The 27,633-nt window shown below is 36.0% G+C and overlaps 1 protein-coding gene across 1 annotated transcript in view; it reads right to left on the bottom strand.

Moving 5' to 3' along the window:
- The window catches only part of LOC150082342 (Golgi apparatus membrane protein TVP23 homolog B-like), a 46,295-nt gene that overhangs the window by 6,887 nt on the left and 11,775 nt on the right, over positions 1-27,633 (bottom strand). Inside the window, exons 2-5 of the mRNA XM_090380141.1 lie at positions 27,218-27,288; positions 20,567-20,801; positions 12,839-12,964; positions 2,971-3,099 (exon numbers count right to left, since the gene is read on the bottom strand). Coding sequence (XP_090236267.1) covers positions 2,971-3,099; positions 12,839-12,964; positions 20,567-20,801; positions 27,218-27,288 — 561 coding nt within the window. The remainder of the gene's footprint in view (positions 1-2,970; positions 3,100-12,838; positions 12,965-20,566; positions 20,802-27,217; positions 27,289-27,633) is intronic.

Raw genomic sequence — 27,633 nt, 5'->3', positions numbered from 1 at the left:
TCTTCCAACATCTCTCGATCTTTTGCTGTTCTCAGCAGGTCTAGACTCCGTACATTCATCCAGTTGGTCAGACTACTAATATAGTTTATTTTCTGTCTTTCTCTGCTTCGCTTTCCATTCGCCTTGCCGGTCATGATGATCTCCTCCAAACCTTCCTTCCTCATGATGTGTCCAAAAAATTTCAGCTGCTTTTCTCTTATGTTCCTCAGTAATGATCTTTGCGTTCCTGCTCTTTGTAGTACTCTACATTCGTGATATGTTCAGTCCAGGATATTCTGAGCATCCATCTATAAAACCATATTTCTGTCGCCTCCAAACGCTTTGCCATTTCTTGGGAGATTGTCCAGCATTCACCACCGTACATAAGGACAGGTATAACATAGTTCAAAATTCTGTTTTTCGTTTTCATTGACAATTTCCTATCTTTTAGTATGTTGCCCAGTTTCTGAAACGTGGCCTTGACCATACCAATCCATCTCTTGATTTCATTATCTGATCGTCCATCTTGTGTAATGCAACTCCCTAGATAATTGTATTTCTCTACTTGTCTTATGATGTTGTTCCCTATTTTCAGTATGCATTTGGGCACAATTTTTTTTTTTGCTGAAAACTACGCACTGTTTTTTTAATGTTTATTGTTAAGCCTTTCCTTCTACTTTGTTCCACTACTTTGTCTAGAAGTTCCTGTAGTTCTTCTTCTGTCTCGGCAATGAGAGCGATGTCGTCTGCATATCTGATTTTGTTAACATTCTGTCCGCCAAATGCGAATCCTCCAATTCCATGTGTTCCTCTCATAATTTCCTCGCTGTAGAGGTTGAATAGGTCAGGAGAGCAAACACAGCCCTGCCTTACACCCCTCAGAATTCTTATGTTCTCACCCATCTTTTCCAATTCTCAGGCTGGCTGTTTGTTCCCAGTATAAGTTCCTGAGTATCCTTGTGTCTTTCCCGTCTATGCCTAAACAATCTAGAATGTTGAAGAGTTCTTCATGTTTCATCCTGTCAAATGCCTTCGTAAGATCAATGAAACACATAAACAGGTCTCTTTGCATTTCAATAGCCCTCTCTGACATTATCCTTATCATGAAGATAGCATTTCTTGTTCCCGTATTTTGCATAAATCCACATTGTTCTCCTATCTCTGGCCTTATTTTATCCCTTATCCTCATCAATATTATTCTTAGAAGAATTTTAATAATATTACTCATTAAGCTAATGGTGTGATGTAGTTTCTTCTACAGTTTCAATAATAATTTTCTGTCTAATAAGTGTGCTATGATACTTTAACCAAAAAGAGAAAAATTAAAATATCCATTAGAATTGTGGTGTAAATTTTATCATTCTCCCAAAGTATGGTCTTCAGTTTTGATCCGCATCACTGATTATTAACTGGAGAGGTACAGCTGTAAAAAATTAGTGACTCTGTGTTGGTGTACAAAATGCCCACTCATGTGATGACATTTTGTAGCATTTTGGTTATAGCTTTGATTTCTCTCACTCTGCAACACTGTAAGCATTAGAAGCGATGTAGCCCAGAAATAATTTTTTTGATAACAAGATTGCTATTAGTAAAAATATTATTTGTTCCTATTATATAATATAGCATCAGAACAAAGAATAAAAATCATTCAGTGCATCATTTTAAATGATTTCTTGCCTTCTTTTTTTTTCCAAAAATACTGAAAAAGCTACATTACACCAACATGCCTGCTGATTTTCTGATGTGTGCTCACTAAAGGGTTAAATAATTGAATCTTCGAATGCTAGAAATGACAGCACAGATCCATCCCTGAAGCAGCAATAAATAAACCTTTCAAAAAGGAATTACACTGCAAGTGGTGCTCCTGGTGCAAGTTACACAAGAGACTTCTACACGATTGCATTTTAAAAATGCTATCAATGAAATATTTAAAACTCTTCATACAGTACTGTACAAAGGTCATTAAAGACTGCAGTTTAGAAAAAATTGTAATTGAGAAATGGAAAATATTTGTGATGAATGAGCATCTGGTGGGGTGAATTTTAAAAAAAAAAGTATATGCCACTGGAAATGAAAACAGATAAATATTTAATTATTTGTTTTTTCTGCTGAATTTGAGATTTCTAAAGTGCATCTTATTTTGGAATCTGGAAGAGACCACATTAAAATATCTACAGACCCAAAACTGGGGTCTGTGGACCCATGGGAGTCCGTAGACCAGTTCAAGGGGGTCCATAAAACGGACCCCTCTGGAACTGGTCAAATTATTCGTTCTACGTATAGCAAATTGATGATAAATAAAGTTATTATATATTTATATAAAAATAAGAATAAAGTTGAGTTGTTTTAAACATAAAACTTTGAATTTTCTTCTCAGAAAACGTAGTGTTCATACACATATATATAATCCAATTAATCCAAAAATTAGCAATAATTCTATTTTAATTTAGCTTACACACACACACACACACACACACACACACACACACACACACACACACACACACACACACACATATATATATATATATATAAGAAAGGGTCTGTAGATTTCAATAGTTTGGGAACCACTGGTTTAAGCCATTCAAAAATAAATAAACAAAATATGATCAATGTATCTCTCAAACAATTTTAAAACCATGGAAGGTGCTGGAAAGCTGAAAACGTTGACTTCAATAAAGGCCAGATAATATTCAGAAAAAAAAAAATGTTTAAGATGACAATTTTATCCCATAAATTCAACTTCATAATATTTAGGACAATAAATTTTTTATCTACACAATAATTTTAAAACTTTTTAAGTTTCTGAAAAAATTTTAAATTTCCTTAAAAAGTATTAAGTTCTGTTCTATTACATTGCAAACACGATTTAAGTTCACATGAATGTTTAATATGATTTTATAATAATTTTTACCAATTTCTTAATTTTAATCCAACCAAACACAAAAATTATAATTCTAGGCAATTAAAATTTTCCAAAAATAAACTTACGTTTACAAACATGTTTCGCTTAAAAACACTTGATGCCATCTCACCAAGTTTCTGTCTATTTTTAATTTTACACCTGACATAACCATATAAATTAGCACCACTGAGAGTAATTCCGATGCATACAAGAACCTGAAAGAAAGAATAGTAATTCACTTCAAAGGTCTAAGTAGAATCATCTGTGTTGTGTTACCCATTTATCTGAATTCATATACTTAGTTTATATCAGAATTTTTATGATCATTTTCTGCAGCAGTAGTTTGAGAACTTCTGCAAGTTCATGGCAGCAGCAGCAGTTCTCAAACTATTGCTGCTGTCACGGAAGCATTCCATGGGACATTATTGAGTTTTAATCTGGGCACAAACTATGTATTTTATTCAATTTAATTTTCAAATTACAGAGGGAGGTTTTTTTTTTTTTTTTTTGGTAGTTGTTGGCGCATAGGCTTCTGTGGCCATAATGCACCTCCCAAGGTTTTTGCAGTACTTTGATCCAAGCCTGAGACTGGAATCGAACCCGCAACCTTTGGGTTGCCAGGCAAGCACTTTACCCACCCGGCTAGCCCGGTCAGCCAGAGGGAGGTATGAACTAACCCATTCCTTTTTACAGGAAATGAGTCAAAAAGTTTGAAACTACCACTATATAAGTATCTTCATTACAATGATGTTTACATCAGAAACTGTTTCATATTACTAATATATTAAGGCTGTATCAAAAATAATCGGAACATTTACTTTGTATTATGAAATGTAATTTTTATAATTATATTATTGTAATAAATATCATATAACATATATATTTTTTAATATATATGCGGATATATACAGAGAGAGAAAATCGAATCTAAGAGGTAGAAAATTGAGTAGGGGTGCCACAAAATAAAATAACTTAGGGGTGCCGTTATTAAAAAAAGGTTGAAAACCACTGCCCTAGGGGGGGGGCTCCACTAATAACATTAGTCCACAAAGGGCAGTGTCCATTGTTACAACCTGCCTTTAATGCCACATTGCTCCAATTTGTACAGCAGTCTTATGTGAAACAGTGTCAAAAGCTTCCTTGAAATCCAAGTATATGATATCAAAATTATTTTTTACATCCAGTACCTTTGTGACCACAAAGAAGTGTCCAATCAAATGATATACAGGAATTATTCAGACAAGATTTCCCCTTATCAAACCCATGCAGTGTCTGAAGTATAGCTGCAGTCTTGTCTAGATGACCCTGCACTACTTCTTTAACCAGTAACTCCATTATTTTCCCAGGAACAGAAGTTAAATAAACAGGTCCGTAATTACTTGTGTCATCCTTTGATCCTCCTTTGTGAATTGGGGATATATTCGCACATCTCCAGTCTGTGGAGACCTCCCCTGAATGTTCTCATAATTATGGCTAAGGGATTGCTTACTTCATTTGCTGCCTCCCATAATATAACTGGACAGATGACATCCATCCCAGGTGCCTTTCTTATGTTTAACTTCAACAATTTTTCTTTCACTTTCCTCTGAGTTATTACAAAATCATTTAGCTCCCTGTTAAGAGTTTGATAAATTTCTGGCCTCCACTTCACTAAAAAAATTCCTCAAGTAGATTCAAAATACTCATTCAGTTTGTCAGCAACTTGAGCAGGATTAACAGTCCAACCATCGATACAAGTGGGCCAATTTGAGTCATCCCCTCCCTTCTAGAGTTTACATAAGGAAAGAAGGTTTTGCTGTTTTTCTTTACATCCTTTGCCTTAGGCAAGTAAAGGCAGATTTTTCAAAATCTGCCTTTGCTTGCCTAGCCTCCTTTGTGACTTGCTTACAGACCAGTTTATATATACCATAGGCTTCTGTGTCACCTGGTAATTTATATGCATCCCATGCATTTTCCTTTTCATTTCAAGCAGCAACTATCAACAGGGCTTGAAAAATTTTGTACTCGCTCACTAGTCAGCCAGATATCTCACTAGTCAAGTGTCAGTTGGGTCAAGTACCATAATTGCCTATATAATATTGGTGTAAATACACCATAGTTTAACCATAAGTTTAACTACATAAGTAATGTAAAGGCATCATTAAACTTATGGGTAAACTATGGTGTATTTACACCAGTATTATACACAGTGATTCAAAAAGGACTTTACAACTTTGTAAATGTTATACAAATTTATTTAGGAGACTTATATAATTTATTAAACTATCATATTATAGCAAAAAAACATCAAGTTTTACTGATGTAGTGCCGTAGTACTGAATTCCATCACCATGAGTGCCAGCGGCTTGCATTTCAAAATAACCGTTTCCCAGGTTGGTGGATTGGTCGAGCAGGGCCGTTAGCGTGCCCACCTCGTTCCCCAGATTTGACACCTTTAGACTTTTTTCTATGGGGTTTCACTAAAGATTGAGTGTTTGTTCCATCCTTACCTACCAATCTTGCCGAGCTGAAAACTAAAATCACCGTTGCAGTTACAGAAGTTAAGCCGGATATGTTACGTCCCATTTGGGAGGAAATTGAGTTCAGTTGGGATATCTGCCATATCACCAATGGCAGTCACATCAAACCAAAATGACTGTTCTAAGTAAAACTTGATGTTTTTTGTTACAATATGACAGTTCAATAAATTATATAAGTTTCCTGAATAAATTTTTATACACTTACGAAGTTGTAAAATCCTTTTTGAATCACCCTATATAGTTAATTTCAACCCATAACATATTATGCCTTGTGCATTTAGTCTTATAAACATAACTGCCTAATATATCATAGTTGTTTCTTCAATCCCAGACCTCATCAGTTTATTTATTTATTATTGCTATGATTAGTTTTCACCTGTGTAACTACCAATGCTGGAGCAAATACATTAACCACTTCTATATTATTTTGTTTACCAGTGATATATGTCATTAGAATTTTTAAATTGATACTGTTTTATTTCAGTGATGTAAAACCATGAGTGTGAATATCTGTATGGGTAGCAGTAACCCATACAGATATTCACATTCAATCCCAGACCTCATCAGTTTATTTATTTATTATTGCTATGATTAGTTTTCACCTGTGTAACTACCAATGCTGGAGCAAATACATTAACCACTTCTATATTATTTTGTTTACCAGTGATATATGTCATTAGAATTTTAAAATTGATACTGTTTTATTTCAGTGATGTAAAACCATGAGTGTGAATATCTGTATGGGTAGCAGTAACCCCAGAGTAACATATCAACTGTGTGGTACTACACTCAGGGGGTACATTATAGCCTTAGTTCCTAATGCGCCAATAAAAATCGAATCCAAACCAAAAAACCCTCAGGGCAGTAGAGAAGAAAAAGACCTAGGGGTAACTGTACAGTCAGATATGAAGTTTTCTGAGCAGTGCAGACAGTCTGCATGAGTAGCCCATGGTGTCTTCTCAATGATATACAGGAATTTTTCTAGCAGGGATAAGGAGGTGATTATCCCTTGTATAAGGCAATGGTCAGGCCACACCTTGAGTACGATATACAGGTCTGGAGGCCTCATTTTAGGAAGGATATAGAGCTGCTTGAATGAGTACAGAGAAGGGTAACAAGATTGGTGAATGGAACAAAGGATTGATCTTACAAGGAAAAACTTAAGTTCTGCAAATTGCAGTGTCTGGAGACTAGACGACACCTATGAGGTGATCTGATTAAGGTGTATAAGGCTTTGAATGATTTGAGCAAGCTCAATGCTGATGGGATTCTTCTTCTTGCCCAAATTAGTCGCCTGAGTGGACATAAATTCAAATTGATGAAAGACAGTTGCAGAATAGATGTTTGGAAATTTGCCTTAAGCCAGCAGGTGGTTGATTGCTGGAACAAACTTCCATCTGTTGTTGTAGAAGTTACAGTTTAAATAAATTCAAGGCAGAAACTAGACAAACATTTGGAGTTAATGGATGGGTGAAATGGGAAGGGTTTTTTTTTTTTTTTTTTTTGGATGCTGCTATATAAGCTTGCTTTCTTGCATTATATGTCTCTACTAACTCCAATGCTAATATTCAAGCAAATTAATCCATATTAACACAAAATACAGTGGTGTGTACAGCAATCTTTTTATACAGAAAGAAAAAATACACAAATAAATCTATGCACACTTAAATGTATCTTTTGTTTCTCTTAGATATGATCACACCACTTTCAGTGGCATGACAGTCATGTCCTTGAACGTGTCTAATGGTTTTTGCACTGAAATACCACTTCTCTATGGCCTGCTCAGGTTTAAATTGTGACAGGTGTGGCCCATTTTGATTGATCATCATCAAATCCTCCAAAATTTCACTTTCCAGAGATGAACTGAATTTATTTTTTTATCAGGTTCATCTGGCTGAATCCCCATTCACAGGCAGCTGTAGATATAGGAAATACAGTGGAAGTTTTCCAAAGTTCTGTGAGAACAGGAAAACGATCACATCACTAATTTTTGCCAGTAAATCCTTCAAAAAACAAACCTTTAGAAAACACTTAAGCACCTCCGTAGCCAGGTGGGCAGGAGCAGCAGTGCGTAGCACACGCTTCTTGATTAGACCGGGGTTCGAGCCCATGAGCCACCAAATATGGAGGATGCGGAAAGGTCAGGGAATGACCACAGCATATCCCCGGAGCAATTTGGCCTTAGTTGCTAATGCTCCTAAAACCCAAATAACAACAACAACAGAACACACTTTTAACTCATACCACTCATCTAACACTTTCCAAATTAAGTCCATTTCTTCTTTAGCATTAGTAGAGCATGTAATGCAAGAAAGCAAGCTTATACAGCATCAGCTAAAAAAAAAAAAAAAAAAACCTTCCCATTTCACCGATCCATTTATTTCAAATGCTTGTCTAGTTCTGCATTGAATTTATTTAAGCTATCAACTTCCACAATGATAGATGGAAGTTTGGTCCAGCAATCAACTAACCACAAATTTCCACACATCTATTCGACAGCTGTCTTTCCTCAATTTCAGTTTATGCCCCGTCAGGTATGTAATCTGAGCAAGAGGAAGAATCCTATCAGCATTGAGCCTGCTCAATCTTTGTAGTAGTAGTAGTAGTAGTAGTAGTAGTAATAGAGGCATGTGATGCAAGAAAGCAAGCCTATGAGGCTTATGTAGCTTCAGCCAAAAAAAAGAAAAACCACAATTTCACACATCCATTCCCTCTAAAAGTTTGTCCAGTTCCTCCTAGAATTTATTTAAGCTATCAACTTCGACAACAGATGGAAGTTTGTTCCAGCAATCAACTACCCACTGGCTAAAGGCAAATTTCGGCACATCTATTCAAAATTGTCTTTCCTCAATTTGAATTTATGGTACCTCAGGTTCATAATCTGAATAAGTGGAAGAATCTCATCAGAATTCAGCATGCTCAACCCATTCAAGGCCTTGTACACCTCAATCAGATCACTGTATCCTCAACCAGATTATTGTGGACTTGCAGAAAAGAATTATAGTGAGATACAAGTTATTATTTCATGATTCCCAAAACTTTCTAAGTTAAGTTTTCAGCCAAGAGAATGTATCAAATACTGACATAGCCATCAATATTTCATCTGTAACTGTGTTCATAAATCATTCATTTATAGCCTCTATTCCTTTCTCTATTATTTTATTTCTGTTTACTTTAAATTTATCATGTCCTTTTACAATTTCATTCAGCTGCACATCACATCACATCACTACACTACACTACGCATTCACAGATTTTGAATTTACAAATTCATCTTCCATAGGCTCTAGGATTGTATTTGAGTTCTTTAAAGCTCTTTAAAGTTCTTTAAAGTTTTGTTAACCTGAAATTACACTTGGTTTATTAATAACTCAGGTTTCTGAAAAACCACAGTGAGAGAGCTTCTTCAATGGCAAAACTTCAATTTCTTCAATATTCCTTTCACTTTTTGCTGTCATTTTCCTTGCCATAACTCAAGTTTTCAAGATGTGTTCAATCTAAGTTTTCAATCTAACTGCTTTTGCTTTTTACCAGATCTACTATAGAAACTGAAAATTGCAATAAGACAGTGATCAATTTCCTCAGTGTATGGTGCTACTTTAAGTGATTTGAAAACACTTAATTGCAACTTATCTGCTACACAATGTATAGCTATGATATGTTCTACACAATCTGTGATTTTCCTTACCAAACCACTCAACACTTCCACCCATGGAAGGGGATTTCCATCTGTTGCTAGTCCAACAAGACATTTTTCTTTTCTTCAGTCCAAGTGTATCTTCTTCACCTTTCAATTTTCTTTGTCAATGTTGTCTAGGTAGCCTGAAGCAGACTATTTTCCAAGGGAGGAATAGCCAAGAATGACTCTTTGATACTGCCATAATTTATGTAAAAGTAATAAATAAATCTGCACCCACAATCAATCCACTGCAGAATGGAGGCTCCTCAACAAGGAAAGATTAGTCCAGTGCAGGTTTGCAGATCGACCATATTTAGCAGTCAGTGGCTTGAACCCTGGTCTACTCAAAGAGCGTGTGCTACTGCACTCCTGCTTCTGATCACTCAGCTACAGAGACCACTATCCATCATTTATGTATCTTACATAAATTATATATTCTTCTGTTTCTGACCTATAAGTAGAGCCATCTAACAAAACAGAAACACATTCTGACACTCTGATATCAGCAGCAATACTTTCCTTTACATAACAGGCTATTGGTGTATGAATTCTTTACACTAATTGTTGTTTATGTATTCATTCAAAATCTCAACATTGTGTTTGTCTGCTAATTCGACAAGACTGTGAATATCAGTGAATGGCTTGGTGTTTACGGCAATGCATTGTGATATGTTAAAACATATTTCCCAATGAGCAAATATTTTCTCATCCATCCTTAACACACTTAAAAGCTTTTCACCAATGCCAGAGCATCCTGATAATCAATCAATCCTCCTTACAGGAAGCAAGAAAAAAAAAACCATTCTTTTTACCTTACCCATTATGAAATATGATTGGTAAGGTAAAAAGTGAACTGCTTGTTACAACAAAAATTAACAGTCCACGTTGTTTGAGATGTTAAAAGCCTTCCAGACAAATACAAAAAAGGGAATAGGGAAATTTCTGAACTGCTATACTTAATAATTCATGTAAAGCAAACAAAGCGAAAACCATACAAACTGAAAAGCCTGATTTATCATAGAGATGAAAATTAAAGGAAATTTAGAATGGAAGTTTTAGGAGTATCTCACACTGCCAGAGATGCTGCAACAGGTTATATACATACACTGAGTGATCACTGAATTATGACCACCTACCTAATACTTCGTAGGTCCTCCTTTTGCCCTCAGTACAGCAGCTATCCGACATGGCATTGATTCAACAAGATGTTGGAAGCGTTTGGGAGGTATGGACAACCAAGCTGTGTGTAAGGTGGTCAGCAATGCAGGTATGGAGGTGATTGGTGTATCCAGATGGCTGATATGCCTTTCCAGGGTGTCCCACAGGTGCTCTATGGGATTGATATTGGGGGAATTCGGAGGCCAATCGATATGTTGAAAGTCAGAACTGTGTTCCTTAAACCATTCCTGCACATCAAGTGCCCAATGGCTCGCCACATTATCATCTTGGAAGATACCATCACCATTCGGGAAAAAGTGTAACATAGCAGAGTGTACAGTCAGCAAGCAGTTGACGATAGCGGAGACCACTGATACGTTGTTCCACATGCACCAGGGGTCCATGTTTCCTGCCAATGAAACATGCCCCACAGCATACAACTGGCTCCACCAGCCTGCACTTTTGATACCATGCATGATGGATGACGAGCCTCATGTTGTTGATGCCAAATCTGTACACGACTATCCACGGTGTGGAGTAAATAACATGACTCATCCAACCAGCACACCTTCTTCCGGTCTTCTAACGTCCAACTTGCATGCTCTTTGCACCAGGTGAGTCTTTTATGCAGATGAACCTAGGTTAGGAGAAGATGCCGTAGGGGTCGTCTGCTGGTATAGCACCATATGTACGAGCATGCGATGCATGGTCATGCCAGATATTGTGCCGGGTTGGCACATGTTGTATTGGGTAGTCAACTCTTCATCAGTGCTGTGCCTGTTTGCCTGTACGAGTCATTGGACCCAGCGCTCACCTTTGCCGTTTTGCCATCGGGTCATTGTTTGACCATTTTGACGCCAGTCCTGGAACACTTTAATTATGGCAGTTCTCGAACACCCCACCAGTTCAGCCATTTGGGAAATCGAGGCACCAGCTCGTCAAATACCCACAATCTGCCCTTTATCAAAGTCCAATAAATCCTTCATTTTACCCATCACACTCAGAATTTTACTACCTACTGAACCACTGACACCTTATCTATGCTACATAGGTCGACTAACTCCACAATCTAGTACCTCACGTGGTCAATGGGTCGCATTCAGTTTTCATAGGTGGTGGTCATAATTCAGTGATCACTCAGTGTATATGGCATCTCTAAGTGAAATTCATTTCACCAACATTTATTCATGTTTTGAAGAATTTCACTCAGACACATTTTCTGGAACATGGCAGGAGTCTTCCAAGGAAAATATTTATCCTTCTGTCACTTGTACTCGCAATTTAACAAAGGTGTTTTAATGTTATCTGTGAGACATCCCTTTTTGTTTTAATTATAAAAAATATTTTTTTTGTTTTTTACTTAATTGAAAATAGATCTGTAAAATATGATTTGCTAAACTCAATTAGAAAAGTCATACAAATAAGAATGATTATTACAATAATAATAAAGTTTTCATTGTATTTTTTTAGAATTTTAAAGGTAACTGATCCCCAGATTGAAATATAGATGCTTGCACAGCTCACAGAAGAATTAATATAATGTACATAATTTTTCTAGCTTTTTGCATTTATTCAGCAAAACTAAAAAATGATAAACACTCTTGCTTGCCTGGCATCTGTTAAATGTCAATAAATAAATAAATAAATGTCGAAATGAAAACAGAAAATACTGTATAACTTCTTAGAGAATGTTGGCAAAACATTTGATTTCATTTACAAATTAAAAATAAAAGAAAAAAACAAGAAAAAACATGATGTCTGTCATATGTCATACTAACAAATTGAGAAATAAAAATCTGAAAACATGAATTGAGCTAATGAAATTAGTTCAATTCATGATTTCTTTAAAAAAAATTTGATGAAAGTGAAAAAAAAAAATGAGGAATCGGTTAAAATATTAAATTTTGTATAAATAATTACTTATTAATTAACTAACTGTTTGCTTAATTTATGTTTACACGAGTTCCGAATACATCTTTTGAAAATAATATTACTTAATGCACTATACAAATATGAATTTAATCTGTGAACCTACAGAATGGCATAAGATTTCAAACCTTTTTGCAGTTTCTTGATGCACACATGTAACATTAACTGAGGAATAATAAAGGTAACAAGGGTAAGAAACTCTTTTGTAACCCAAATCTTTGCTCTTTGTGTTATCCTTTTATTAATGGTATCCTCGATTAATGTTATGTGCAAATGAGCAAACAATTAGAAAAGATTTTATAGTTATTTGCTGGATAACACATTTTGTATAATTTAGAGATAAACACATTACAAACTTCTACAAAATCAATTCACATCTTCTATATAGCATGGTAAATAGCATGTTATTTTATTTTTTTTTTTTCAAGCTGTGTATTTATTTGTATTCTTGTACTAGGCAGAATTTTCTGGAATGGCTAATGCTCTAATTTTAAGTTTTCTTGAAAGACCGAACAAGAAAAATGTGAACGTTTAGTGTATATTTAGTGAGTTAAATTTAATTTAATGTAATAAATTTTAAATTAATTAATTGCTAATTTAAGTAATTAATTAAATTTAATATAATTTAAATTAAATTACAAGGTTATTCCACAGAAAATATATACTTACAAACCATTTGAAGTTCAACTTAAAGATGGCCAAGAAGCATAATGCTACCCATATCACAGGAAAAACAACCAAACTTGCCCAGAAAATTCTAGCTTCATTCTGGTTTAAGAACAATTCTTCATTCTCCTATATTTTAAAACAAGGCATATAAGAAATGCTAAAGAGCTACTATAGTTGTGCATATACAGGGTGTCTCAAAAATATTAGTACAAACATTTAGGGGAGGTAGGTAACATCTAAAGGAATGTGAATTGCATAGGAACCCATAACCGGAAATGTCACGGGAAAGTAGTAGCAGAAGCACAAGAAGCAGAAATGACACAAGACAGTAATTAGTGGCAAACATTTATTTGACAAAATATTAACAATGGAGTACGAGATGGAGGCATTTCATGATGTTACAACAGATGCTCGAAGGTTCCACCATGAGACGCGATGCATACGTCACACCGACGCAGCATGGATTGGCGGACACAGTCAAACACACCTGGAGTTTCTTTGACAGTAGCAGCAGCGCAGACGAGTCTCGCCATGAGATCCATTTCTGTCTCCACAGGCGATTCATACATGATAGATTTGAGGGCCCCCCCCACAGAAAGAAATCAGGGCTCGATAAATCAGGTGAGTGCGGGGGCCAGGCAACGGGTCCACCACAGCCAATCCATTGACACCCAAAACGGCTGTTCAAATGGTCAAGAACAGACCTTCCATAATGGGCAGGCGCCCCGTCATGTTGAAACCAAATGTTGCATCTCGCATTTGCTGGAACATCGTCAAGTAAACCTGGTAGAACTTGTTCAAGAAAGATCCGATATTTAGCGGAGTTCATGCAGGATGGTAACAGGCATGGGCCGACTAAGCAGTCACCGATCATATCTGCCCGCGCATTTATTGCAAAGCGATGTTGTGTCGCATAGGGGCGCACACCGTGTGGGTTGTCGTCAGCGAGCCCAAACACGAGCATTGTGCTGATTGAATAAGCTTCATCCGTGAACAAAACATAGGCCGGAAAATTCAAGTATTGAACACTTTCTTGGAGAAACCACTGCGCAAAAGCCACAAGTGCAGGATGATCGTGGGGAAGCAGTAACTGAACCCTTCGGAGATGAAAGGGGTGTAAGGAATCATCCTGCCAGACAAGCCGTACACTGCAATGAGACACTCCGAAGGCAGATGCAACGGCACGTGTGCTGGTAGTAGCATTATTCTGGATGGCATTCAACACACTTTCTTCCATGGCGGGAGTTCGCATCAAACGTGGTCTGCCTACACTATTCCTGTTACCTTTAAATGACCCATAATCGCACAAATTTTGATGCACACGTGCAAACAAACAGTGGTCCGGAACATGTCTGTCTGGGAAGCGTTCTCCATAAATTCATAGAGCAGCTCGTCCATTGCCCTCTGCTAATCCATACACTAGGTGCATGTCTGCCACCTCACAGTTCGTATATCGATGCATGGTCTTCGTGCGGCGACTACCACGGCAACTTATGGTGACATTTCCGGTTATGGGTTCCTATGCGATTCACATTCCTTTAGATGTTACCTACCTCCCCTAAACGTTTGTACCAATATTTTTGAGACACCCTGTATAACAGAGGTGTTAGCAAAAATTGCTAATACTTATATCATAGCAGAACTTGCTGTTTAAACTGAAGTTTATGAAGTACTGATATAATGAACACCATGTTCAATGCTTCATTTCAGAATGAAAGCTAATTAACTGGAGCATTTTGTATTAGAAACTGAAAACACCTAGAGAGAGAGAGAGAGAGAGAGAGAGAGAGAGAGAAAGAAAATGAAAAAATAACAAATATGAATGTAAGGTGAAAAAGAATTAGCATTAGTAGAGGCATTTGATGCAAGAAAGCAAGCTTATGCAGCATCAGCCAAAAAAAAATAATAATAATAATAATAATAAATAAATAAATAAATAAAAAATAACCACTTCCGCTTCACCCCTCTGTTTGTTCGAAATACCTGTCCAGCTGAGCCTTAAACTTATTTAGGCTAACAACTTCCACGACAAGGGATGGAAGTCTATTCCACCAACCAACCACCCGCTGGCTAAAGGCAAATTTCCTCACGTCTATGCTACATCTGTCTTTTCTCAATTTGAATTTATGCCCTCTCAGGTGATTATTCTGAGCAAGAGGAAGAATCCCATCGGCATTGAGCATGCTCAAACCATTCAAGGCTTTATACACCTCTATCAGATCACCTCGCTGGTGCATAGTCCTCAGACACTGTAATTTGCAAAACTTAAGCCTTTCTTCGTAAGAGCACCCCTTTGTTCCATTCACTAATCTTGTTGCCCTTCTCTGTACTCGTTCCAGCATCTCTACATCCTTCTTGAAATGAGGCCTCCAGACCTGTATACAGTACTCTAGGTGTGGCCTGACCATTGCCTTATACAAGTGAATAATCACCTCCTTATCCCTGCTAGAAAAGTTCCTATATATCATCGACAATACACCATGAGCTACTCTTGCAGCCCGTCTGCACTGTTCAGAAAACTTCATATCTGCCTTCACAACCACCCCCAGGTCCCTTTCATTCTCTACCACTGTCAGTGTAGTACCACAGAGTTGATACGTTGCTCTGGGGTTGCTGTTTCCCACATGTAGTACTTTACATTTGTCAATGTTAAACTTCATTTGCCACCTCTCAGCCCATCTACTCAACCTTTCCAGATCCTGTTGCAGTAGCATAGTGTCAATAGTGTCCTTGACAACCCTGCCAACCTTCGTATAGTCTGCAAACTTGGACATTAAGCTGGATATACCATCATCAATATCGTTTATAAATACAGAAACAACAATGGACCCAATACTGAACCCTGAGGGACCCCACTAATAACATCAGTCCACGATGAGCAGTGTCCATTGATTACCACTCTCTGTCTTCTCTCCCTCAACCACCCCTTTATCCATAGCAGCAATTTGCCTCCAATGCCACACTGCTCCAATTTGTGCAGCAGTCTTCCATGTGCAACAGTATCAAAAGCCTTTCTAAGATCCAAGTATATAATATCAAAGTTATTCCCTGCATCCAGTTCTTTTGTGACTGCATCATAGTATCCAATCAAATTGGTCAGGCAAGACTTCCCCTTAACAAAACCATGCTGTGTCTGAGCTATAACTGAAGTCTTGTCTAGATGATCCTGCAGTGCTTCTTTAACCAGTGCCTCCATTAATTTTCCAGGAACAGAAGTTAAACTAACAGGTCTATAATTACTTGTGTCGCCCTTTGATCCTCCTTTGTGAATTGGGGTCACATTTGCACATCTCCAGTCCATGGGTACTTCCCCTGAGTCCAAGGAAGCTCTCATAATTATGGCTAAGGGTTTGCTTACTTCCTTTGCTGCCTCCTTTAATATAACTGGATAGATCCCATCCACCCCAGGTGCCTTTCTTGTATTTATCTTCAACAATTTCTCCTCCACTTTACTCTCAGTTATTACAAGATTCTCTAGCTTACTGCCAGAATTATAATTTCGGGAATAAATTTGCATCAAATGTCTACTTATGTAAAAAGCATAACTATTAATACATTGTCTTTTATTACTTCTGAAGAACATGGCACATTTCACTATAAATAATTTAATAATTATATATTTATTATATATTATGTAATATATAATATAAATTATATACTAATTGCTAAAAGGAAAGTGACTCTACCGACTTTGGAATTACATATGAATTTTGTGATTAAAATATAAAATAAAGATTAAAGAATAAAGGTTTGAGAATAAAGTATAATATAATGACAACTGAAAGAACAAACCATATGTTATGGTCTGCTTTTCAGTCCTTTTAGCATACGAAACAAAAAAATTATTTGTTGAAAAAGAAACATTAGATGATTATTGACTGTTAGATGGCTTAACTGTATACCCATGAATTGATCATAACCCATGATCCTGGCCAACAAAATCCACTAGTATCTCAGAATAACTACTGTTATCAAGCTTTGTTTCTATAAGCACATTTGAATGCATATAATGCAAGAAAGCACGCTTATACAGCAGCAGCAGCCCAAAAAAAAAAATAAAAAAGTCTTCCCATTTCAACCCAAAAGTCTGTCTAGTTCTTCCTTGAATTTATTTAACTACTATCAACTTCCACAATGACAGATGGAAGTTTGTTTTAAAAATCAACCACCCGCTGGCTAAAAGCATATTTCCACACATCTAGTCTGCAAATGTCTTTCCTCAATTTGAATCTATGCCCCTGCAAGTGCATAATCTGGGCAAGAGGAAGAATCCCATCAGCACTAAGCCTGCTCAAACCATTCAAGGCCTTGTATATCTCAATCATATTGCCTCACAGATGCTTAATCTCCAGACACTGCAATTTGCAGAACTTAAGCCTTTCTTGGTAAGAGCAACCCTTTGTTCCTCTCACCAATCTCGTTGCCCTTCTCTGTACTCATTCCAGCAGCAGTACATCCTTCCTAAAATGAGGCCTCCATACCTGTATGCAGTACTCAAGGTGTGGCCTGACCATTGCCTTATACAAAGGGATAATCATCCCCTTATCCCTGCTGCAAAATTTCTGTATATCATTGACAAGACCCCATGGGCTGTTCTGGCAGCCTGCCTGCACTGCTCAAAAAACTTCATATCTGGCTGCACAATAATCCCCAATTTTTTCATTCTCCACTACCCTAAGTGTAGTACCACACAGTTCATATGTTACTCTGGGGTTACTGCTACCCATATGCGGTACTTTGCATTTGTCAATGTTAAACTTCAGTTGCCACGTCTCAGCCCATCTGCCCAATTTTTCTAGTTGGGCAGAGAAGCCAACAAGCAGAGAAGTCATTAACAACCCTGCCAACCTTCATATTGTCTGCCAACTTGGACATTAAGCCTGATATACCTTCATCAATATCATTGATAAATACAGAAAACAACAATGGACCAACATATTATACATTAAATACAGAAATTTTTTTTAACACTGTACCATTAATGAGGTATTCTAACAAGGAGCTAAATGACTGTCATAACTGATAGGAAAGTGGAGAAATTGTTGAAGATGGATATAAAAAAGGTACCTGGGGTGGATAGAATCTATCCAATTATATTAAGGGAAGCAGCAAAGGAGGTAAGCAAACACTTAAAAATGGGGAATCAAAAGTCAACATGAGTAATTAAGACCTGTTAGCTTAATGTCTGTTCCAGGGAAAAATAATGGAATCTCTGATTAAAAAAGTAATGTAGGACCATCTCATTCAGCATGAAATTATATTGCAATCATAGCATGAATTTGTTAAGGGGTGGTCTTGTCTAACCAATCTGATAAATTACTATGATGCAGTGACTAAAGAACTGGATAAATTGGGTCAATGGCTGAGAAATGGCAGTTGGAGTTTAACATTGACAAATGCAAGGAACTGCATTTGGGCAACAGTAACCCCAGAGTAACTTATCAACTGTGTGGTACTACACTCAGGATAATGGAGGATGAAAAAGACCTGGTGGTAATTGTGCAGTCAGATATGAAGTTTTCAGAAAAGTGCAGGCAGGCTACCAGGAAAGCTCATTGGGGTTTTGTCAATGATATACAGGAATTTTGCTAGCAGGAAATAGAAGGCAATTATCCTATTGTATAGGCAAAATGGTCAGTCCACATCTTCTGTACTGCATACAAGTCTGGAGGCCTCATTTTAGGAAGGATGTAGAGTTGCTTGAACAGGTAAAGAGAAGAGTAATGAGATTAGTGAGGGGAACAAAGGTGTGCTCCTACCAAGGAAGACTTCCATTTTGCAAATTGCAGTATCTGGAAACTAGCCACTTGTAAGGTGATCTGATTGATAAATAAGGCTCTGAATGGCCTCAGAAAACTCAATGCTGATGGGATTCTTCCTCTTGCTCAGACTATGCACATGAGGAAGCATATATTCATATTGAGAAAGAATGGTTGCACAAGAGATGTGCAGAAGTTTTCCTTCATCCAATAGGTGGTTGATTCCTGGAACAAACTTCCATCTATTATTATGAAAGTGGAGATTTTGAATAAAAAGTTAACCCCAGTGGCTCACACCTGGTGACTATGGGCTTGGCACACCCAGGGTCCTGAGCTGGATATCATCATTCTTCTCTTTCTTGGCGATTCTCTTCTATTTCTTACTCTTGTTCATTCATTTGTTCTCTCTCTCTCTCTCTCTCTCTCTCTCTGAGGGTAACTCAATTTTTTTTTTTTTGGCTGGTGCAGCAAAAGCCTCAGGCTTCCTTGCACCATATGGCTAATGATGATAATAATAAAAAATTCAAAAAACTAGACAAACTATTGGAGGTGATAGGTGAGATGGATTTTTTTTTTTGCTGATGCTTGCTTCCTTACATCATTTGCCACTATTAATACTAATAATTAATAAAAACAGGCAAATTTTCCTTTTTTTTAAGATGTATGATATTGAAGGAAGATATATATGCCAAGTTCCTTAAAATGCTAATGAAAAATTACACTTTCACACACCCGCCACTTTATTAGACATAACTACATGATAGTAGGCGACCCTCCTTTGGTCCTGAATACACCAAGTTTCACTGTTGCAGGGACTCAATGATGTCAAAAAGCATACTATAGGATTGCTGTTCCATGTTGGCCACAGTTGATGCAAACTGGATTGTTGCAGATCTCTACTCAAGAGAGCACATTCCACTTCATCCCACAGGTGATCAACTGTACTGAGATTGGACGACTGTGAACACCACTACAGCAGGTGAAGTCACTCTTGTTTTTTTTTTTTTTTTGGTAGTTGTTGGCACATAGGCTTCTGTGGCCATAATGCACCTCCCAAGGTTTTTGCAGTACTTTGATCCAAGCCCGAGGCAGGAATCAAACCCACGACCTTTGGGTTGCCAGGCAGGCACTTTACCCACCTGGCTAGCCCGGTCGGCTTCACTCTTGTGCTTCTGAAACCAGTCCTGTACAATTCAATCCTTGTGATATGGTACATCATTGCGATGGAAGAACCCATTTGCAGATGAATACACATGAATACTTCATGAATCCATGAAGGGATGTTCCTGGCTGGAAACAATTTTCAGATAACCTACAGCATCCATAACTGGACCCCTTGCCCAACATGCACCAGAAAAACACTTTCCACACCATTTACACCACTGCAACACATATCCACTGCAACTAAACCTTTGTTTTTTTGCTGACAGGAGTGGAACCTGGTTCAGTGATCAGCTACAATAACTCTAACTGTCACAAAAGATGACAAGCTATGTGTTGTGAAATGCCTGTTTGTTGTTATATGACTGTACAGCCTTTCTGTTACCTTGCTTAAGTCTTGTCAGCTCTCACAAGTTGGCCTCTTGTATCAACAAGCTGTTTCCAACCACAGGATCAACATTAGCTGGATGTTAGTCGATTACTGAATCAAGCTCAATACACTTGAGACACAGTTGTACATGAATAAACCTCAGCAGGGCTGCAATTTCCAAGATACTCATGCTGGCACATCTAGCACCAACTACCATATGTTCAAATTCACTTAATAATTTTCTCACCCATTCTCCCATTGAACTGCACACGTACAGCATCCCTGTGTGCCTGTCCCCCCCCCCCCCGCTTTATATTGAATAGTACAAAGTGTATCTAATAAAGTGTCCACTCAGTGTAGAATTAATATCAGCATTATCACTGATAATTTATGGTGTAAAAAAGTTAAAGCATATGTAGAAAGTATCAATCTGCTAACCTTTCTAGATTCAAATATCCAGTGACTTTTTCCATTGTCATCAATATAATTCCACCACCTAAGACCAGCAAGCAATCTTCCAGTAATATTTTTAACAGTCCAAAAGTCCATGGAAAGCAATATAACAATACATACAAAACTTGCTATAAAACTGTTGCTGAACCATCCACAGAAAAGATAAACAATAATTGCTAACACACGAAAAAACAGGTGGAAAAATACTGCTACAGGATGCCTGAAAGAATACAAATTTAAAGATTAATTAATAGTAAAAAACAAAGTGGGAAGATTTTTTCAACATTTTTTAAAAATTATTTTAATGTGCCATGCACAAGTCTCAATAAATCCCAGTAAAAAATAATTGTTGTTATTTGGTTTTTAGGAGCATTAGCAACTAAGGCCATATTGCTCCGGGATATGCGGTGGTCATTCCCGGACCTTTCCGCATCCTCCGTATTTGGTGGTGACGGGCTCGAACCCCGGTCTAATCAAGAAACGTGTGCTACGCACTGCTGCTCCTTCCCACCTGGCTACGGAGGTGCCTGTAAAAAATAATTTCTGTGTTTCTTTTACATTGGATAATGTTCAACATTTGAACTAAACTAAATACTGATTATTCAACTGCCAAAACAATAAACTTTTCTGAATTTTCACTATAATATATATCAACAATTAGCATGAAATACTAACCTGAAGTAAATGTTTTTTCTATAGGCTAGCATAAAATGCTAACCTATAGAAAAAACATTTCTAGAACAGAATTCCATTTATTAGTTTAATTTATTATAATTATTGATAAAAAAGTAGGAAATTTTTCTCATACTCCAGTGTTTTTGTGGCCAATAGATTTTAAACTACCTATGCTAACAGCAGAATGAATTTTGCATTGCCATGAGTTGACTTTATATTGCACTCTTTTTAAATGGCATTACTGAAATGTTAATCTACCATTTGTAACAAATGTATGGTTAGTGCATAGCAGCAGTTGTACTAGCTATAATGAAAGCAAACAAAGTTTGCATGGTGGCCATTCAAGTGAGAATAAATAACAAAATACTTTTCTTGGGGGGGGGGGTGCTACTTGCTAAGTGTATGAGAAAGACAATCAGTGTGAAGGGATTCACAATATGAAATGCATAATGATTGTGTTTCATGAAATCTTTATACAATCTGATACTCTGCACTAACTATACATTAATTATATACTTTTTTCTATAGCTTTAAACTGACCAAAATTTAAACTTCTATTTATTTAGAAGACAAGACACTACATTACTTTGGAGTTGCAATAACTAATCTCAATGATGGGCAATCAAACTATCACATAAATCAAAGTATATACAAATGACCTAATAAATAATATTACAATAATGATCTAATATTAACAAATAATCTCAACAATCTGAGATAAAAGGTAGCAGAGCCAAATCAGGTTATATGAGATAAATTTTTTAGTAAAATTAATAAAAACCCTTTAATAAAAGAAATGATAATAAAATTAAGTATTAATAAATTGATGCTCTTAAAAATAGCAGTTAAAAGCATATCAGGAAATGTAAGGTTTGTTAAATAGTATTTTCAGATTATCTTATTACTTGGAAAACAACAAACATTGGGCTTATGCAGCTCAGTAACAGGGATTATATTACACATGTTTTCAAATGGAAGTTTCTTCTGCACACTACTTGGCTGCTAGTTCAGATTCACAGCTTACAGTTATTCAGCACTCAACACACTACTTGTCACTACTTGAAAGATATCTATTGTTTGATGATGGAATCAAATAGGTTCAAAACCAGTCACAATAGCAGCTTCAAATTTTTAATGAATGATGCATTAACCTCCTTTGTATGTTATTCAATTAAAAATGATATTAGCAGCTTTAGGTACTCATTTGTCAATGAGTCATCAAAAAATGCAGCTGTTTCTATAGAGCTCTTTAGACTATGATATTATTTTATTTGATGTTATTGTTATTTTCTAATAATAAAATTTCACTCCCAAGCCCAGTGATCTCCTTCAGTTTGTGTTGAAGAAGCTAAATAATTAATTGAGATGTCTGAAATTTTTAATAAAGAAATCAAAGAAAGCACAACTGTTTGGACAGAGTACCTGAAGAGTAAAAAAGGGCTATAATTTGCCAAGGCCTAAATAACTAGTGCATTTGCTTAGCAGTTAAAACTGTAAAAATCTGAAGAGGGCATTTTGGGATTTTAAAGTTCAGCTTTCAATGCAGCCTGAGTAAAAGTGAACCTCAGGAGACATTTGCTACATATTAGGGTATACTATGTATAATGTAATTCACAACATCATAAGACACACTGGTCAATGTTTTATTACAAATGAAAGAGTTCCCATTTCATAAAATGGTTGCATCCAATCAATTATTAAACAAACACAGAGTCTGAAGAAGTTATGTCCAGTAGAAACCGTGAGATTGGTGAAAGTTGCCTGGTAAGGTTGGCTTTAGGCAAACATTTGCTTTTGGAATCATAGTAAAAATAAGAGAAAATTGACTATGCAACTGGGAAGCAACCAACATCCTAAATTGTAGTTTTGCTAATTAATAAAACAACTGTTTATTCTTTAATGTTTATTTGCTAAACCAAACAGTCAAGTAATGTGCACAATGCATTACATTTCAGGCATGTTCTATTTTTATTACTTAAATTAATTGAATCTTTTTCTTTTCCTATGATTAACAAAAATAAAAATAACTAATTAACTTTTACCAGTTAATTGCTAATTAATTAACTAATACATTACACCTCACTGCACTACCTGAACATAATATTCACTCAACATTTTGCAATACTTGATAACTCCTGGATTTTTGATAAAAATTGAAAACAGCATGTACATGGGGGGGGAGGGGGCTGAGTTCCTATAATAGAAAGAAACAAGCTATTCCAATTATATACATAGTTTATTCAAATTCAACATATTTGCCTTTCAATTCCACACACTTTCTACAATGATGTTCCAGCACTTGTAAACCTCTCAAAAACAACTTCTACCCAAACCAGATTTCTGTTGCTTGTATGACATCATCATATGATGGAAATTTGGTACCCTTTGAATGTTTTTTTGAGATCTGGAAAGAGGCAATAGTCAGAGTGTGCAAGATATAGTAAATATGAAAGTTGACGAAGAAGTTCCAGAAGTGCCAGAGCATTGTCCTGGCACACACAACATGCTCCAGGTGAGCATTTGGCCTTTCCTGGTTGGTTTTACCTAGTACATTTTGTCTTCAATTCCTCTTTCAGTTTGTCCAAAAGTGATGAATAATGCTCAGTGGTTATCATTTTACCCTTTCCCTAGTAGTCAATAAAAAAACATCCCATCCTTGTCCCAAAAAACAGAAGCCATGACCTTCCTAGGAGACTTCTGAGTGTGGAACATTTTTTGGATGGGGGGACCACTGTGCCTCCACTATGACTGTTTTCTTTGGTTGCTGCTGGATCATAATAGTATAGTACTTGCCATATAGTGCAAGGAAGCCACAGGCTTTTACTCCACTGGCAAAAAAAAACACAAAAAAAGAAAATACAAATTATATGCTTCCCTCCTCACAACAGGTAATCAATCCAGTTGACCTTTGAATTTATTGCATGGCAAATATCCACAGCTTCAGCTACAATATATAGTACATGGATAGCATATGTAATATGTATAAAAAAAATAATAAAAATAAATATTGTCAGTTTCTATTTGTCTGATCTTAATGAAATTTTGGATGGTGTGGCAAAAATATAAAAAAGCCCAATAAAAATTTCACAATCCATCCACTTGAAATCAAGTTGTTAAATGAGAATGGACATGGTGAAGACAATTTCCTTTTGGAATTTTGATAAAAGCATAAGAAAACTGATTGTAAGTCCAACGGCAACAAGATTGGTGAAGGAAACAAAAGGGTAGTCTTAACAAGAAATGCTTCAGTTCTACAAATTGCATCTAGAGATTAGGCACCTACAAGGTGATCTGATTGAGGTGTTTAAGGCTTTGAATGGTTTAGCAAGCTCAATGTTGATGCCATTCTTCCTCTTGCTCAGACTACAGTAATACCCCGAAGTTACGCGATACGTGGGTCCGACGAAAATCGCTTAAGTCGAATTTGCGTAAGTCGGGGTACACCTTTGCATATAAATACATATAAATTTTGTTTAATTGAGACCAAGGACTAACAAAAACACTAGTTTAGAACAAAAATATTTAATAAAATTGCAGTTATTTATACATATTAATACAAAATATGTATTAAAAAATAAATGAGTTACGTAAAAAAGTTATTTCGATGTCGACGGCTTCATAAAATCTAACAAATTCGTCTGACGACACAGCGCCTTCTTTTTTTCATGCAGAATTTCTTCATTGCAAGCTAATAATTTTTTTATTCCTTGCTTTGTAGTTATAACGCATTCTTCATTGGAGTCTATGTGTTCTAAAATTTTTAAGCCCTTTTCAATTGAGCTGAGACCTTCTGTCAAACTTGCAATTGTCATGTGCTTTTCTGGTGGAACTGGGTCTGAAGTGTCGGATACTTCAGTGACGTTTTGCTCACGCATCTCTATGAGCTCATTCATTGTCAGCTCCTGACTATGTGAATCCAACAGCTCGTTGACATCATCACCATTGACTTCCAAATCTAATTGCCTGGCAAGATTAACAACTTCTTCTATCACGAGCGACATGATCAGATTCTGGCATTGTTTACGTCTCGTTTTTTAAAAAAAATGGACAAAGTTTCTTCCAGATACCATTCAATGTTTTTTTGTGAATTTCATCCCAAGATTCTTCAATGATTCTTACAGCATCTAAAACATTGAATTGTTTCCAAAAGTCTTTAACACATATCTCACTATTTTGTCTCATAGTTTCATTCAGACGTGCAAACGAATGCCTCGTGTAGTAAGCCTTGAATGTTTTGATGACTCCCTGGTTCATCAGTTGAAGCAAGCTGGTTGTGTTTGGAGGCAAAAACACAACTTTCACACGTGGGTCAAAATTAATTAGGGTGGCAGGAGGGTGACCGCGTGCATTGTCAATAAGAAGCATCACTTTAAATGGAATCTGTTTAGACTTGCAATAACGTTCGACTTCAGGTATGAAGTGGTGACCAAACCAGTCCTCAAAAACGGAAGCTGTCACTCAATCTTTATGATTTGACTTCCAAATCACTGGTAAGCTAATTTTAGATATATACCAAATGAAAAAAAATCAAGAACCGCGTAACTCAGAGTTCACGTAAGTCGGGGTATTACTGTACATACATGTGGGAGCATAAATTCAAACTGAGAAAGGATGGTTGCTGAATAGGTGTGTGGAAGTTTTCCTTCAGCTAGTAGGTGATTGATCATTGGAACAAACTTCTGTCTGTTGTTGTGGAATTGTGTAGTTTGAAAAAATTCAGGGAAGAGCTAGAAAAATTATTGGGGAGAATGGACAGATGATATGAGCAGTTTTGTTTTTTTTTTTTTTTTTTCTTTTATGGCTGGTGTTTTATAAGCTTGCTTTCTTACATCATTTGCCACTACTAATAGAAATACTAAGTGAGGGGAAATCAACATTTCAAATTATACTTTTAAAGATGTATAAAAAGCACTTATGGGGCAGAAGAATTTGTAATATGAAATCCAAACATATATGGTTTCTGCTAATTAATAAAAAAAATTGTATATTCTTTAACTTACATTTCAAATTTCACTTCTTATTTCATTATTTAATTTAGATTACAAATTTCATTTTCTGTTTAGTATTCTGTTGAAGGCAAAAAAAAAAAAAAAAAAAAAAACCACTAAGTTGCTAGCTTCAAATCATCCACGAAGGCAACTTATCCCAATAATTAACTAATTAACAAATGTAATTATGCAGTACACCATCTTTACTAAAGGAGAGAACAGACAAGTCAGAAAATTCATTAAACATTCAATAATCAGCTGAAATATTAAAAACAAGAAGTGTGAGATATATAAACAAAAAATAAATACACAAGATATTAAAAGTTAATACAAATTCAAATCAACTGAATGAATAAGCTTACATCAGATATGTTAAAGATTTCCAAGATAAATAAGTTCTTAACAGAATTCAAATCAATTTGTATCTCCCCAGGACAATCTAATTATTTAACATTTCAAATTACTAACTTTAAATGGCAACAACAGGAAAGGTCAAAAAATATAATGTAACTAGTTTGAAAAGCAACATTTAAATGGCATCAAATTTTGAAATATGAATAATAATAAAACTATGATGTTTGTTTGTTGTTTGGTTTTTAGGAGCATTAGCAACTAAGGCCATATTGCTCCGGGGATATGCGGTGGTCATTCCCTGACCTTTCCACATCCTCCGTATTTGGTGGTCACGGGCTTGAAACCCGGTATAATCAAGAAGCGTGTGCTATGCACTGCTGCTCCTGCCCACCTGGCTATGTAGGTGCCATAAAACTATGATATTACTATTAAAATGATAAATACAAAAGCACACAGTATAAATGTGAAGCATACAAAGTAACTGACAATGAATGAACTCCAAAAAATGATTCATGTATTTTTTTACTGCATAGTATTTAACTTTACATGAAGAGAGAAAAATAAAAATTTTGCTATTAAACTGAATAATTTAATTAACTATAATTTTGTACAAACTTACTTTAATTTTTTCTTTGCAGCTTCTTCATCACCAAAGTAAAGTGAAATATCATCTGACTCTTGAAGTAACGCCTATAGAGAAAGTGTTATGTATATAGATAGTAAATTGCATTGTAACTAACACACAGACATGCACAGAGAGAGAGAGAGACCATGCAAGTAATATTCTGCAGTGGTTAGGAAATAAATTTTCTTAAATAATCCACAAAATGAAAATATGACAAAGATGTGCATTTATTTACATTCATAATTATAAAAGTATATTACAGCATGGGAATGTTTCACATAAAATTTAAATACATACACATTATTTTTGTAAATAAGGAAGACAATGAAGTTTGCTTCTTTTTTTTTCATGCTGGCTTTCTGCAAATGGTAAATTTGTACATTTATTTCAAAGCAGCATCTTGTGAGCAA

This window comes from Mastigoproctus giganteus, chromosome 8 (assembly GCF_048544385.1).
Source record: "Mastigoproctus giganteus isolate SK-2022 chromosome 8, ASM4854438v1, whole genome shotgun sequence".
Classification (NCBI taxonomy): Eukaryota; Metazoa; Arthropoda; class Arachnida; order Uropygi; family Thelyphonidae; genus Mastigoproctus; species Mastigoproctus giganteus.
The sequence above is the reverse complement of the archived record's forward strand: the minus strand, read 5'-3'. Positions and strand labels throughout refer to the sequence as shown.